Source organism: Oncorhynchus clarkii, chromosome 2 (genome assembly GCF_045791955.1).
Source record: "Oncorhynchus clarkii lewisi isolate Uvic-CL-2024 chromosome 2, UVic_Ocla_1.0, whole genome shotgun sequence".
Classification (NCBI taxonomy): domain Eukaryota; kingdom Metazoa; phylum Chordata; class Actinopteri; order Salmoniformes; family Salmonidae; genus Oncorhynchus; species Oncorhynchus clarkii.
This window is the reverse complement of record NC_092148.1, coordinates 56,175,899-56,192,701: the sequence shown is the minus strand read 5'-3', so window position 1 is coordinate 56,192,701 and position 16,803 is coordinate 56,175,899. Positions and strand designations below refer to the sequence as shown.

The window sequence follows — 16,803 nt, the reverse complement described above, 5'->3', positions numbered from 1 at the left end:
CTTGCTCGCACACGCTTTTTCAGTTGTGCCCACACATTTTCTATAGGATTGAGGTCAGGGCTTTGTGATGGCCACTCCTATACCTTGACTTTGTCGTCCTTAAGCCATTTTGACACAACTTTGGCAGTATACTTGTGGTCATTATCCATTTGGAAGACCCATTTGTGACCAGGCTTTAACTTCCTGACTGATGTCTTGAGATGTTGCTTCAATATATCCACATAATTTTCCAGCCTCATGATGCCATCTATTTTGTGAAGTGCACCAGTTCCTCTTGCAGCAAAGCACCCCCACAACATGATGCTGCCACCCACATGCTTCACGGTTGGGATAGTGTTCTTTGTCGCGCAAGCCTCCCCCTTTTTCCTCCAAACATAACAATGGTCATTATGTCCAAACAGTTCTATTTTTGTTTCATCAGACCAGGGGACATTTCCCCAAAAAGTACGATCTTTGTCCCCATGTGCAGTTGCAAACCGTAGTCTGGCTTTTTTATGGCAGTTTTGGAGCAGTGGCTTCTTCCTTGCTGAGCGGCATTTCAGGTTATGTCGATATAGGACTCGTTTTACTGTGGATATAGATACTTTTGTACCTGTTTCCTCCAGCATCTTCACAAGGTCCTTTACTGTTGTTCTGGGATTGATTTGCACTTTTCGCACCAAAGTACGTTCATCTCTAGGAGACAGAACACGTCTCCTTCCTGAGCGGTATGACGGCTTCGTGGTCCCATGGTGTTTATACTTTCGTACTATTGTTTGTACGAATGAACGTGGTACCTTGAAGTGTTTGGAAATTGCTCCCAAGGACGAACCAGACTTGTGGAGGTCAGCAATTATTTTTCTGAGGTCTTGGCTGATTTCCTTTTATTTTCCCATGATGTCAAGCGAAGAGGCACTGAAGGTAGGCCTTGAAATACATCCACAAGTACACCTCCAATTGACTCAAATTATGTCAATTAGCCTATCAGAAGCTTCTAAAGGCATGACATCATTTTCTGGAATTGTCCAAGCTGTTTAAAGGCACAGTCAACTTAGTGTATGTAAACTTCTGACCCACTGGAATTGTGATAGATTATTTCAATTATAATTCACTCTGTCTGTAAACAATTGTTGGAAAAATTACTTGTCATGCACAAAGTAGATGTCCTAACCGATTTGCCAAAAGTATAGTTTGTTAACAAGAAATGTGTGGAGTGGTTGAAAACGTGTTTTAATCAACCTAAGTGTATGTAAACTTCTGACTTCAACTGTGTATGTTTTCCAGTTTCTTGAAATACTTTGTAAATGCAACTTATTTCTACGTGAAAATTGAAATGGTCTATTCGTTCCTTTTCCATTTTAGTAGACATTCTTATCTAGAGCAACTTACAGGAGTGAGGGCATACTTTTTCATACTGGTCCCCCGTGGGAATCAAACCCACAACCATAGCGTTGCAGTAGTAAAGGCCAAATTCAATATTTTATCAAATAATACAAAAATAATTACATTTGTTAGCTTAATAGAACCACACATCCCAACGGCTTAGACTTTTAGGGGTAAAAAAAACAAGAAAAAAAAAGAAAACAGTTGATGTATTGAAAACCGTTTCATTTTATCACACAGCTAACCAAATTACCAAGCATGCCATTTTCTTTTGACATCGGACAGGTTGCGCAAGCAAATTATCATTATGATGTGGTTTTACCTGGATGCTTCGTGTACAACCTGCCCCCCAGTTACTTTTTACTTGTGGATGGCGACTTCAGGTTTTCGTGAACACATCGAAAAGTTACTTGACTCTGTGTTGACCAGTCATCGCAAATTTGGATTATCATGACCAGAAGAACATTTTATTGACAAAGGAGCACACTGAATTAATACGTAAGGTAAGGGCTAGAATTAGCACTGGATCTCTGGCGTGTGCATGTGTTATAAATTAGCAGTGTGGCAGTTTTTCTAAAGTTCCCAAGGTTTGGTGTATCTAACTAGCTATAATAGAAGCCAAGGAAGTTCTCTAGTTAATTTTTTGTTGCTCTGATTACACATAAGTGTCCAGGTCAGCAGTTTACTTCAGTTTACTTCTTTATGAAAAACCTTGGCAGGGTCGTGTTTCAGAGGACGCATGGCTCTCGACTTTCGCCTCTCCCGATTCCGTATGAAAAAGGGGTAAAAGTACACACAAAAAATACAAAATAAGGTCACCTTATGTGCAATATAACCTCGTTTTAATTGGACGTCTAGAATTTGAGCTAGGTTTGGGGGAAAATTTGTCTAATGACCATATAATGCTAATGGCACGTCAAACGTCCGGTATAGTGGTTCTTGGTAGAGAGATAACGTAAACTCACGTAAACTCGTACATCGCCTTGGTCCCTACAATTGACCTTATTTTAGCGTCCCAAAAACGTAATACTTCCAGATCATCTGTAATGTCAATACCATTGTAAAGCACAATTTCTCCCCTTTCCAACAGAATCAATTACATGACCTAAACGCTGCCCGTTACTGCATAATTCAAGCAGGCAATGAACCCCGTCGGGTCTTTTTAAAAATGGCGGGTGGGGAAGCAAAACTAATGTGTGATAGTGAGAAGGAGGGATGTTGTGTGGGAAAATAGCTTTTTTCACTCGATCTGTCCTACTTTATCACCTTATCGCCTCTAAAATGTAAATAAAACACTATAAAGAGTTTATATAATGTATCATTACATACCTATTTGAAGGTTTGTGTCGAATTTGAATCGGGTTGTTAGGGCGGTGCTAAAGTGATCTTAGAAGTAAACAGCGGCTTTCAGAATGATGATCGCATCCCCCCTTACCCCCGTCACTGTCCATTTTTGGTTTTTAAACGATGAGAGAAGTGCTACACCTGGTGGAGAGAGATTGTAAGACAGAAATAGTTTCTTTATGCGTGCTGTACGTTATGTTTTTTTTCAACTTTTCTCCAATACTATGGAGCCATTACCATGTCAATCAACACTTGAATAGAAACCTAGTTCACACCAACGATTTTGAAGTCAACACAGTCGCTACAGTCCCATTAGTTTTCTTTGTAGTGGTGCGGTTGTTGCGGTTATGCACATTTGTACGGAATGGGGTGAGTTAACGTTATTTGGTTTACATATGATGGTAGGGCGATTTGATTTTAACATTGAGCTTCAACCAATGCGTACTATATATAATATACTACAACACACTACACTAATCTAAGTAGACACACTAACATAGATAGACTTGAAGACAAATCTCTATGGAGACCGACAGCTCTGTTTGCAGCAATCGAGTGGAACTCAGGAAGAGAAGAGACATCCCGTAGTGTGTATAGGAGCACCGTATGAGGACACTGACAGACAGAAACACAGACTCTGTCAGAGCTCTCTCTCTCTTTTATTCTGTCTGTCTCTCCTCTAATACCCTGTCAGCGGGGTGCTCTCTGAGACCAGTTACACATTCCCTTCGGCAGGCCAGGATATTTCATCTAGTGGCTGATGGGAGGCCATTTCCACCTCCTCCCCTCTGGACTGCAGAGTTGAAGTGGTGATATTTACCATTGGCCTCAGATTAAACTGGTCATAGATCTGTGTCTGGGACTCTGAGCATCATGGCTAAAGTGTTACGGGCATGAGAGTGTTAATAGGCTATTCTATTACTGCGGACAGTGATTGGACCAGTCACTGGGATTAGCAAATTATTACTTTATGTGTATTTATTAGGAAATTCTTAGTGTCTGTGTCATGATCAGTCTCAGCTATTTGTCCTTTCATTTTGGCTTGTTTAACGTTGTCTGACATTTGTTTCTGATGGCTGTCCAAACAGTTAGGTTTGCTTACTCTAAGGTTAAATCAAATGCACTGCTGGAAGGATGCCCTGCTGCTCTTAAATAGACAAATGTACACATCACCACAGACTAAACCATGCAAACAGCTATATGTCAGCTATATGTCACACAGGCACAAGGGGAGGTGAGGAGAGGTAAACATGGTTTTCATATGGGTTTGAGTGCAGTTGCAAAGCAAGTACAACGATAGAATCATTCTAAATGGTTTTGTGAAATATCCACAACCATCCAAGGAAATGATTGGAAAAGCCCATTATTCATTAGTCTCCCCAAAATAAGGAATGGTGTTCCCTCCAAATAATCACTCTCACTTGAAAGCAGTAATATAATAATATTATCCTCTGTCTAATTCTCTTTCAGGGTCAGAGAGATAATTTAAAGCTGACTGATGCTGAGTTCTGAAATCTGATAGGACCCAATCCCCTTCCTGTCTGAACTCTGATAGGACCCAATCCCCTTCCTGGGTAGTCATTTCTCTAATGCACAGCTCTGTTCCATAAAAATAAAAATAAAAAAGTATAAAGAAATATATTACAAGTGTCGTTCACAACGCTGTTCATCAAGGTATTATCACGCTTTAAGGTATGACCGAGGTGCAGACAGTGTTGAAGAAACTAAAGTTTATTCTTTAAAACAGGGGTAGGCAAACAGGTCAAGGCAGGTAGGGGTCAATAATTCAGAGAGGGTGTAAGGCACCGGAACAGCAGGCGGGTCAGGGTCAGGTCAGGTAGGGGTCAATAATCCAGAGAGGGTGTAAGGCACTGGAACAGCAGGTGGGTCAGGGTCAGGTCAGGTAGGGGTCAATAATCCAGAGAGGGTGTAAGGCACTGGAACAGCAGGCGGGTCAGGGTCAGGTCAGGTAGGGGTCAATAATCCAGAGAGGGTGTAAGCCACTGGAACAGCAGGCGGGTCAGGGTCAGGTCAGGTAGGGGTCAATAATCCAGAGAGGGTGTAAGGCACTGGAACAGCAGGCGGGTCAGGGTCAGGTCAGGTAGGGGTCAATAATCCAGAGTGTCAGGCAGGAAAGGTAAAAAACAGGAAACTAGAAAACAGGAACTATAGGAAAGACAGAAGCAAGGGAAAACGCTGGTAGGTTTGAACAAACAAAACAAATTGGCAGAAAACACAGGTATAAGTACTGTGGGGATAATGGGGAAGATCGGTGACACCTGAAGGTGGGTGGAGACAAGCACAAGGACAGGTGAAACAGATCAGGGCGTGACAGATATACTGTAATTGGAAACTATTTGCAGACATTTACCGTACAGGTGATTTATGGAGCGGAGCGTGAATCTGAAGAAAGTGCTAATGTGGACCCCACAAATCCTTATGGAGTGTGAAATGCATTAATAAATGTGTTGGGATGAAAAACTGGGACCAACGTTTTGAAAAGAGAGATTTATTAAGATGGATAGGCAATTAGAATCACCCTTTACAGCTCAGGAACACTTTCTTAAACATAATATATGTTTACCTAAAATATGCTTAAAATGCATACAAAAAAGGGGAATACATTCTCACTTTCTCTATTTCCCCTATCGCTCCTCTACAGTAACTACACAGCCCTGGTGGGAGTGTGGATCTATGGCTTCTTCGTCATGGTGCTGCTAGCCCTGGACTTCCTCTACTACTCGGCCATGAACTATGAGCTGTGTCGGGTTTACCTGGAGAAGTGGGGTCTGGGTGGGCGCTGGCTGAAGAAAGCCAGGAGCCAGTGGCACCAGCCAGTCCCAGGAGAGGAGACTGAGACCCAGGCACAGACCCAGGGTCACCCCATGGCCCTCAGCCACCAGCACCCCAGACACAGCCTCAGAGGAGAGGACCAGAGCCCCACGAACCCTAGCACGCCCCCACCGTCTGGTGAGTCACTCTGTTGCCAGCATTCAGTGGATGTCCACTCAGACTCATTGTGCATTATATACATGTCTACACTATTACATTGTACTGTATGGACTAGAGGTCGACTGATTAATCGGAATGGCCGATTTTTATTTTTACACCTTTATTTATTTAACTAGGCAAGTCAGTTAAGAACACATTCTAATTTTCAATGACGGCCTAGGAACGGTGGGTTAACTGCCTTGTTCAGGGGCAGAATGACAGATTTTTACCTTGTCAGCTCAGGGATTCAATCTTGCAACCTTACGGTTAACTAGTCCAACACTCTAACCCCCTGCCTTACATTGCACTCCACGAGGAGCCTGCCTGTTACGCAAATGCAGTAAGAAGCCAAGGTAAGTTGCTAGCTAGCATTAAACGTATCTTATAAAAAACAATCAATCAATCATACTCACTAGTTAACTACACATGGTTGATGATATTACTAGTTTATCTAGCGTGTCCTGCGTTGCATATAATCGATGCGGTGCGCATTCGCGAAAAAGGACTGTCGTTGCTCCAATGTGAACCTAACCATAAACATCAATGACTTTCTTAAAATCAATACACAAGTATATATTTTTAAACCTGCATATTTAGTTAATATTGCCTGCTAACATGAATGTATTTTAACTAGGGAAATTGTGTCACTTCTCTTGCAACAGAGTCAGGGTATATGCAGCAGTTTGGGCCACCTGGCTCGCTGCGAACTGTGTGAAGACTATTTCTTCCTAACAAAGACAGCCAACTTTGCCAAACGGGAGATGATTTAACAAAAGCGCATTTGTGAAAAAAGCACAATCGTTGCACGACTGTACCTAACCATAAACATCAAGCCTTTCTTAAAATCAACACACAGAAGTATATATTTTTAAACCTGCATATTTAGCTAAAAGAAATCCAGGTTAGCAGGCAATATTAACCAGGTGAAATTGTGTCACTTCTCTTGCGTTCATTGCACGCAGAGTCAGGGTATATGCAACAGTTTGGGCCGCCTAGCTCATTGCGAACTAATTTGCCAGAATTTTACGTAATTATGACATAACATTGAAGGTTGTGCAATGTGACAGGAATATTTAGACTTATGGATGCCACCCGTTAGATAAAATACAGAAAGGTTCCGTATTTCACTGAAATAATAAATCTTTTGTTTTCGAGATTATAGTTTCCGGATTCGACCATATTAATGACCTAAGGCTCGTATTTCTGTGTGTTATTATGTTTGAATTAAGACTGATTTGATAGAGCAGTCCGACTGAGCGATGGTAGGCACCAGCAGGCTCGTAAGCATTAATTCAAACAGCACTTTCGTGCGTTTTGCCAGCATCTCTTCGCAATGCTTCAAGCATTGAGCTGTTTATGACTTCAAGCCTATCAACTCCCGAGATTAGGCTGGTGTAACCGATGTTAAATGGCTAGTTAGTTAGCGGGGTGCGCGCTAATAGCGCTTCAAACTTCACTCGCTCTGAGACTTGCTCTGCATGGGTAACGCTGCTTCGAGGGTGGCTGTTGTCGATGTGTTCCTGGTTCGAGCCCAGGTAGGAGCGAGGAGAGGGACGGAAGCTATACTGTTACACTGGCAATACTAAAGTGCCTATAAGAACATCCAATAGTCAAAGGTATATGAAATACAAATGGTATAGAGAGAAATAGTCCTATAACACCTATAATAACTACAACCTAAAACTTCTTACCTGGGAATATTGAAGACTCGTGTTAAAAGGAACCACCAGCTTTCATATGTTCTCATGTTCTGAGCAAGGAACTTAAACGTTAGCTTTCTTACATGGCACATATTGCACTTTTACTTTCTTCTCCAACACTTTGTTTTTGCATTATTTAAACCAAATTGAACATGTTTCATTATTTTTTTGAGGCTAAATAGATTTTATTGATGTATTATATTAAGTTAAAATAAGTGTTAATTCAGTATTGTTGTAATTGTCATTATTAAAAATGTAAAAAAATTAATTGGTTGATTAATCGGTATCGGCCTTTTTTGGTCCTCCAATAATCGGTATTGGTATCGGCGTTAAAAAATCATAATCGGTCGACCTCTAGTATGGACATAGAGTTGTCAGGGTCAGGACACCAACACATTCAAAATGTTTCTGTGTTATTTTGCTGGAAGGCATAGATGGGGCAGAGAGGACAATTGCTGATGATCTCATTCTGAACAGCAAAAGCACGAGGGAGCCTATCACATTCTCCCTCGGGGTTCATCACCTTACGTTGTCTCATCCTCATTATGTCTCGTAGAACGGTACGATGTTGCTAAGGGAAAGTTACCATAGCAGACCATCAGAGCAACATGTCTCCATAAGGAGAGGTTTGGTATCTCCAGCAGCAGTCCTTCCTCCCCCATCAGCTGCGTAGGCTGACAGGGAATCTGAACCACTGAGCCTCCCCACACACTCACGTACTCACCTGCTGTAACCTTTCCCGCAAACACACACGCATATATAAACGTACACACACACACACACACACATATATAGACCTACACACACACACACACACACACACACACACACACACACACACACACACACACACACACACACACACACACACACACACACTACACACACACACACACACACAGCTACCTACCCCCCCCCCACACACACACACAACACACTCACACAGACAGACATACACGCTTGTGCCAGCTCTTCCCACACACACTCCTATGCTCTCTCCATTTCTCCCCCCACACACACGCAAGGACCTGCTCGATACCATACACTTGCCCAACATGCCCCTTCAGTCACTCGCACCACTCGGAGAGAGGAGAAAAGTGAGAGACAACTAAATACTGTAGTACCTTTGGGACACACATCAAGCCTTGACACACATATCTATCATCAAAGCATTCAAAGAACAGCTGGATCAAACACTGTCAGAACAAACTAAATCTTTGGCTAAAAAAGTAAATTATTCAATTATTCAAACCGATCTCTGTCTCAGATGTTCTCTAGAGGTCCAGGAGCTGGCTTATAGATAGACTTACCTTACCTTACCTTACCTTACCTTACCTTACCTTACCTACCTCTGGGCCAAGCCATCTCTCTGACTGTCTATGATAACTTAATGAGGGCAGGGATATGACAAATGGGTTTGTGGCCGTGCCAGACCATGACAGCCAGATTCTGACAAAGACAGAGGAGCTTGGCAGTGGAAGGGGATCCTGGGGCTATTTTAGTGGTGTGCCTAACTACCTAATGCCTAACTACCACTGGGACATGTCCACAGAGACACATGTCCATAGCACTTGTCGTATTGATGAATATATGCCTAATTAGAACCTGCCATGATCGAGGAGTTCAGATACTATCTGTCCTAGTGGTGAATACATGCTTTAAAGCCCCCATGCAGTCTTTTTTCATAATCATAATTATCATAATTTTCACAATTTCAGAGTGATATATCAACCTCATGGTGTGGAAATATAAAAATAAATAAAACAGGAAAATCAAGTTGTTAACAGCACTGCCCCTTTAACTACAACGTTAGATGTCGGTTCAGTCTGAGAAGCCTCATCAACTTCAACCAGGGCTACTTGACCCCTACAGGCAACAGCCCAACTTCAGACAAATCATGGGGTCTTTGAAAGTGGATCAGAATTGGGTCAGGAATAAGGTGTTGTGATGGATGATTGACAGTCAGTGCTTTGCGTTGTGACTCTATAAGGTTGGTGTAGATTGCGTTGAGTTCTTTAACTTCACTATGAGCTTGTTCTGAATATTTTATCTATTTTATTTTGTCATTTGGGCTCCCGAGTGGCGCAGCGGTCTAAGGCACTGCATCTCAGTGCTAGAGGTTTCATTACAGACTCTGGTTCGATTCCAGGCTGTATCACAACCGGCTGTGATTGGGAGTCCCATAGGGCGGCGCACATTTGGCCCAGCGTCGTCCAGGTTAGGGTTTGGTCGGGGTAGGTGTCATAATAAATAAAAATAGGTTCTTAACTGACTTTCCTAGTTAAATAAAGGTTAAAAACATTTTAAAAAATGGAGACCAGGCTTACTCTGGCTTTGCTTTCTGTAAACATTCATTAGTATGATATTTTCATAATAATGTACAAAGTTATGAATGAAAAATGATGCTCTCTTCCAAATGACAAAAAAACATTGAGATGACAGAGAACAAAGGCTCCGTTCAATCAAAAGCTGTTTTTCTGGGATGAGGTTAAAATAACATTACTATTGTCTTACACTGAAAACTCTATGACCAGTTGTGACTTAATAGCTTCCAGAATTTGTTGTCCAAACAACACGTCGTCATCATCAGATGGCCTTGAGTTCAGTTGCGAGGGACAGAGCTGTATCCCCAGGGTCAGGGAGGATGATGGGTGATGGCTGAGAATTAGACATATGTTTGTTGGCATCTCCAATACTTTTTAAAGTACAAGTATCAGATAATTTCGCTGTATCTACTTCCTCTTGTGGAGGAATTGCAGCCTGGCAAATGAATGAGTGGGAACACTGTTTGCCATAAGGCTACTTGAGAAGGCTGAAATGTGTGCACAGCCTTAGATCTGTTACGGGCTCTGTGTAGGCGGCCTGGGAATCTGATATTACTTTCTCTCCGTGGATAAATGCCCATTATAAAAAAAAAAAATCTGCTTAAACAAATACAGACGGCTTAACCAGGTACTGTGTGTTCTGGCTAAAGAGAAGAGACAACACGCATTGATCAGGAAAAGGAAAAAACAGCCATGTATTTACAGTAATCCGGTGAGTCCAATATAGATAACAGACAATGAATCCCCTTGTTTAAGTTTAACAAAGAATATGAATAGTGGGATCATGGCAGTATCGAGTACGCCATGATTGATAAGAAGCTGTGGCTTCTTAATTAGCTTTCTTTGCCATTTTGTGCACGGAGAGCACATGAGCACATTTTGACATTGTGGTCCACTGGAGACCTGGTAGCAAGCATTTCCACGGCAGTAAACACAGCTGTTCCTGGAAGCTCTGAGCACCACGCGATAAAAACACTCGTCGCACAGGAATGAAACGGGATGTCCGACTGACGGTTACAAAGTCTCAGGTCGGGTTAAAACGTCTGATTATTAAGGCCAGCTCTCTCTGCCCAGGGGCGGGGTGATACCTCCGAACTCTCTCGATACCCTCTTCGCCCCATGTCTGATGGACGCCGGAACAGAGGTCCTGGATTCAGTTTTTTTTATGTAGGCAGCCTTCTCTTCTCTATTATTACTGGTGCACTTCACATGCCCGTGATAATACAAACTTAGATGCTTCAGAGCATCGTAACAAAAGAGCTGAAATCCAATATCGTTTAATTCAGGTTTGACAACACAGTAAGAGACGATATGACTGCTAAAAGTTTTGGTGTGTAATGTGTCATATAAAAAAAAAAGTGAAAAATCCATTCCCCCTCTACAGTATGTTTGTTGATGGAATTAACAATACATGAGTGTATGCTGATTTGATGAGTGAGGATATGCCAGCTACACGAGCATTGACAGTGTGAAAACAGTGTAGGCAGCCAGCAACATTACATATCATATTAATACTGCATGGTGAAGATCTATTTCTACGGTGATCAACGCCAGGACAACTTGGCATCAGATCACAGCAACGTGGCCAAGCGCTATATACTACACCACCCACCTCCTGGGTGGTGCCTGCCTGCCCACCTGGCTGCTTCAAGAGGCCTGCACAGGTCAGCCAACCAGAGTGGTCCAAACAAGGTTGCATCTGTCATCACATTTACAGGCCCTGACTCAGAGCTGAGCCATCTGCTTGCTTGTCACCTAACAGCCATTTCCAGTCAGGTCTCTGTGACTGAGATATCATATTGGCAAGTCTGTCGCCTGGCAAATGGAGACTGGTTTATGATTCATCAGATGGTCAATGTCTGGTACATTGCTTTGATTGTACTTGACCATATGGCAGAATACACACCTACACCCACCTCACTTACAGTACCCATCTGCTTGCCAGTCTGCCAGAGCAGTGAGTGACACAATAATATCACACAGATACCACTCACTCATGCCAGATTCTTCCAGAAATATGCTTGATAGCTTCAAACAGCTTTCATGTATTTTTTTTGTTGTCCACAAGTGTCGTGATCAAGGCTTGTGTCTATTTCCTGCATATTCACACATTATCTTTGAACCACAACTTTAGCTGAAGTGTTTTGTGTGGTAATGACTGAGTAGTGAATAATTAAATCAAGTGAATGCTGTCTTGTGTTTGCAGGGTTGGGGAGTAACTGATTAAATGTAATTAGTTACATGTAATCAATCTGGTTACAAAAAAACTATCTGTAATCAGTTACGTTACCAGCAAAAATATTGTAATATTGAAAACTACATTATTACTTCTTGGAATACTTTGAAAGTCAGAAAGGATGTTTGCGAGGAAAGAATGCATAATGACACCTTTCTGTTTACCCAGTGACATTCAATTCAGCATTGGAAAAAAGCATACGTTTAATAGTTTGTTCCACCTGAGCGAGTCTGACCACAAGTCACAGACCACTATGACGACACACCAAATACACTTGATGGATCTTTTTTGTCCTCTTCTTCTAATGGCTCTTAAGGGGAAAGTAATCCAAAAACAACTGAAAGTAATCCGATTATTTTGAGTTGGTAATAGTGACTGTAATGGATTACATTTAGAAGGTAACCTACCTTTCCCTGTGCGTGTGTGTGTGTAGAGCAGCATGTCCAGGCCCTGTCCAATTAGAGAGTATCACTCTCCATATGGTGGCCTAATTCACATTTAAAAAATGCACAACACAACACAGCCTGGTGGAGAGGAATCATCAGGGAGGGGAATGGTTGTTGATTTTTCTTCCTTTCTTCACTTCAATTAAAAATAGATCACAACAATAACGATGTCTTGCATTTTTCCCCACTGGCCTTGTGCAATGCAAACAAGGAGAAGGCTGAGACTACAGTATATGTGGCTGGTTAATTTAGCTGGGTGATGGGTTCCATACTCCTGTTACAAGGGTTTTAATACTATGTCACTTTCCTTTTTGTTCCATTCAGACTGAAGCTGCGAGAGGATGAATGGACGGAGCAGCGATGTTGAGCAGAGCACGCCGCAGAAGATAGCACGGCTCCGACACCTGTTTCTGTCTGGCTGGACTATCTACACAGTAACATACCACAGGGTGGCTGTCCCTGCTGGAGCTAGCAGTTAGCTAATAGGACCTGCTCGCCTCCATTCCTCTAAACACCTCCACCACTGGACCAACAGAACCAGGCCAAAGGTCAACACTAGACTACTATGAAAGGTCCTGGCGAATGGAGCTGCTGCTACCCAAACACTGTTATGGAACAGGTCACAGGCACTGAAACTGACCATGAAGAACCCCTGCATGGGCTGGGGCTGTTCTACGAGGACGCCAATGGAAACTGAAAGCGCAACTGATCAACTGAACAAGGGGGGCTTTGTTTAATGTGTGTGTTTGAGTGTTGATTGTACTTTGTTGCTGTGTGGGGTTAAATTCAGTAGTAGTCAGAAGAGGTAGTGGGTGTATCTCTTGGTGATTTATTTAATGTCGACTAGTCAGGGACTTTTTACGAGTGGTAGACATTCTAGACGATTCACCATAATGCTTAGCATCTCTTTGGAGCTAAAATTAGGACATTGACTGGCTCAATCGCTGAGGATAGATATAATTGGACGGTGAAGTCTATGGAACAGACATATTAAAGCATAATGAACCTTAATTGAATAAGGTGGCCCCTCCCCTTCAAGTTACCCTGTCAGCTCAGCAATCAGGGAGAGTGGAGTGCTGACAAAATAATCACTTCAGTGGTTCCCACTGAAAGGTGTTACACTGCAAAAAAAAAAGTGAAATCTAAGCAAGTATAAATATCTTCTATTGAAACATCTTTCTTGTTTTTTCTAACCAAGCTAAATTATCTAACGTCAGTGGCAGATCATTTTATTTAGGCTTGCTTAAATGTCACTTTTTGCAGTGTAGTGCACAGGGAGGGGATAAAGCTCAACACTTCACTCATTTCTGACATGAACTTTCGTATTGATCCATAAAGTGCCATTTTTGTTGTGTTGGGAGGGGTGAGAGAATAAAGCATCTGTTCGGGTCAGCAGACTGGGAGGGGGATGGAGTGTGATGGGGGAAGACCAGGCGGTATATAATACTGTACCAGGGTATGTCTCTACTCACTCTCCTCACTCTAACCCAATTCTGGAGCTGTAATCTGTAACCAGCAGCTTAGCCGGAACATTATGTGCAGAGAATTCCTGCACTGTACACACCGTGCAGCAGGAAATACACTACAGGGTCATTGGTAGAGGCCAACCAAGAGGGCAGACCCATAAATGGTTCTCTGGGAGTTACTGGAAATACCACCAATACTCCTGAACAGCCACTAGGCAGGAGGAGCAGGACAACTATCCCCAAAATACTACCTGCCAATATACAACCTGCCAATTTATTCCAATGATTTAAATACATTGTTTTGTCAAGATCTAGCTTCATAAATTCTCTGAAGTGTGCAGGCCCCAAAAAAGAAAATGTTACCATCTTCTGTTACAACAATGACCACGGCTGGCAATATACACTGAGTGTACAAAACATGAAGAACTCTTTCCATGACAGAGTGACCAGGTGAAAGCTATGATCCCTTCTTGATGTCACTTAAATCCACTTCAATCAGTGTAGGTGAAGGGGAGGAGACAGGTTAAAGAATATTTTTTAAGCCTTGAGACAATTGAGACGTGCATTGTGTATGTGTGTCATTCAGAGGGTGACAAATGATTGAAGTGCCTTTGAACAGGGTATGGTAGGAGGTAGTAGGTGCCAGGCGCACCAGTTTGTGTCAACAACTGCAATGCTGCTGGGTTTTTCACGTTCAACAACTTCCTGTGTGCATCAAGAATGGTCCACCATCCAAAGGACATCCAGACAACTTAACACAACTGTGGGAAGCATTGGAGTCAACACGGGCCAGCATCCCTGTGGAACGCTTTCAACACCTTGTAGAGTCCATGCCACAAGGAATTGAGGCTGTTCTGAGGGGAAAAGGGGGCAGTGCAACTCAATAATAGGAAGGTGTTCCTAATGTTTGGTATACTCAGTGGGATCTCTTATGATTAGCAATAACGTTCAGATTTGGCCAGTTTGAGATAGTTAACTTCCGTATAGTCTAATTGCATGTTTGCTCCAGCAAACTTGTACCTTGTGCTGAGATACGATGCGCCCAACTGAAATAATTGGCCTGGACTGGAGAGCGGTGGAGGTGCTAATTGCGCTCTATCTCTTCGTCCTGCTTTCCTTCCTTTCTCTCTCTCTCTCTCTCCCCCCCCCCCCCCAGAAAGTGAGGCAGCATCAGCAACAAGGAGGCCCGGAGGAGCAGGAATTTTAAACAGCTTCTGCAGTACAAAAGGGGATTTAATTGGGCCTCAAAACAGGGGAATTGGCAGAGATCAGATGTGCTCGGGAACACACGTCTCCCCCGGAACCTCAGTGCTGTTTTGCTGTAACAAGGCTGTGAGCAGGGAATTCCCTTCCCATCGACAATATGTAGTGGTGATAACTAGGGTAATGCCCCTGCCCTAGCAGGCAGACATGTCATGTAGGCTACAGCCCAACAGTTGCCCCTCTTATCGTAGCAATGATAATGGGGAGCCAAACTGCAGCCCTCCCCAAACTGGAAGCCCAAACAAGCTCTGTGGTGTTGTTGTTTTACAAGGCAAATCTGACTTTCTGTTTTGCTTTCTTAACATGGACTTGACGTGACATAGTCAATATTGTAAGCATTGCTGTAAGGATGGCAGCGCACTTATGTTTTAGTCTTGAGGTTGCTGTAGTAACAGTTGCCTTACAGTGGATCTCCACTTGTGCACAGAAGCTTTGTAGTGATTGGTCGGTACCTCACTGTGGGTGTGGTGATGATGACCTGCACCACGTTCTGTCTATGTATTACCCACTAGAATGTACAGTTAGAAGCTGAATTGTTTCTGCACTTGTTAACTTTGTATTGTTACACCAGGGAGAAATAAAGATGTATCTTTTCCAGTGTGTTTAAACATTCCTGAGTGTGTTCTGCTCTTTATCAAATGCAGAATCTCAGCACAACTTGGGAGCCAAAAACATGAAAGTTGAATCAAGTTTCAGAGGTTGTGTTTGGCCAGAACATCCTGTCTGAGTCAAAGCAGTGGCCTGTAGCTGACACTCCCAGCCTGGTGAATCACACGACCCAGGCAGCCAGGCCAGAGGCACAGACATCATTAAGGCTAGGAGATGACATGCCAGACAGGGACAGACACAGACAGAGACACCTTGTTCTAAATGACAAAACCTGTCTGCCACAGCTGGGGGAGCGTGTGAGAGGCCAGAGCATCACAGGAGTTGTCAAGGTTTGTTAGCAGGAAGTCCTTTGAACTTTTTCATTAATCAGCTTTCTCTCTCTCTCTCTCCAAACTTCTCACCTCTGTACCTCTGCCTCTGTTCAATATGCCTTTTCTGGTTTCCTCCTCCCACCAGTCTGTCCTTCACACTCTTCCTTTTCTGTTCTCTCCTCTTCCCACCAGTCTGTCCCTCACACTCTTCCTTTTGTGTTCTCTCCTCCTCCCACCAGTCTGTCCCTCACACTCTTCCTTTTCTGTTCTCTCCTCTTCCCACCAGTCTGTCCCTCACACTCTTCCTTTTGTGTTCTCTCCTCCTCCCACCAGTCTGTCCCTCACACTCTTCCTTTTGTGTTCTCTCCTCCTCCCACCAGTCTTTCCCTCACACTCTTCCTTTTGTGTTCTCTCCTCCTCCCACCAGTCTGTCCCTCACACTCTTCCTTTTGTGTTCTCTCCTCCTCCCACCAGTCTGTCCCTCACACTCTTCCTTTTGTGTTCTCTCCTCCTCCCACCAGTCTGTCCCTCACACTCTTCCTTTTGTGTTCTCTCCTCCTCCCACCAGTCTGTCCCTCACACTCTTCCTTTTGTGTTCTCTCCTCCTCCCACCAGTCTGTCCCTCACACTCTTCCTTTTCTCTTCTCCTCCCACCAGTCTTTCCCTCACACTCTTCCTTTTGTGTTCTCTCCTCCTCCCACCAGTCTGTCCCTCACACTCTTCCTTTTGTGTTCTCTCCTCCTCCCACCAG

General features: G+C 43.2%; 1 protein-coding gene across 1 annotated transcript in view; it reads left to right on the top strand.

Annotated features, from left to right (window-relative positions):
• LOC139370313 (shisa like 1b) overlaps window positions 1–15,744 on the top strand; it is a 63,982-nt gene extending 48,238 nt beyond the window's left edge. Inside the window, exons 4-5 of the mRNA XM_071109716.1 lie at window positions 5,369–5,676; window positions 12,728–15,744. Coding sequence (XP_070965817.1) covers window positions 5,369–5,676; window positions 12,728–12,732 — 313 coding nt within the window. The 3' untranslated portion in view covers window positions 12,733–15,744. The remainder of the gene's footprint in view (window positions 1–5,368; window positions 5,677–12,727) is intronic.
• Window positions 15,745–16,803: the final 1,059 nt, after the last annotated feature.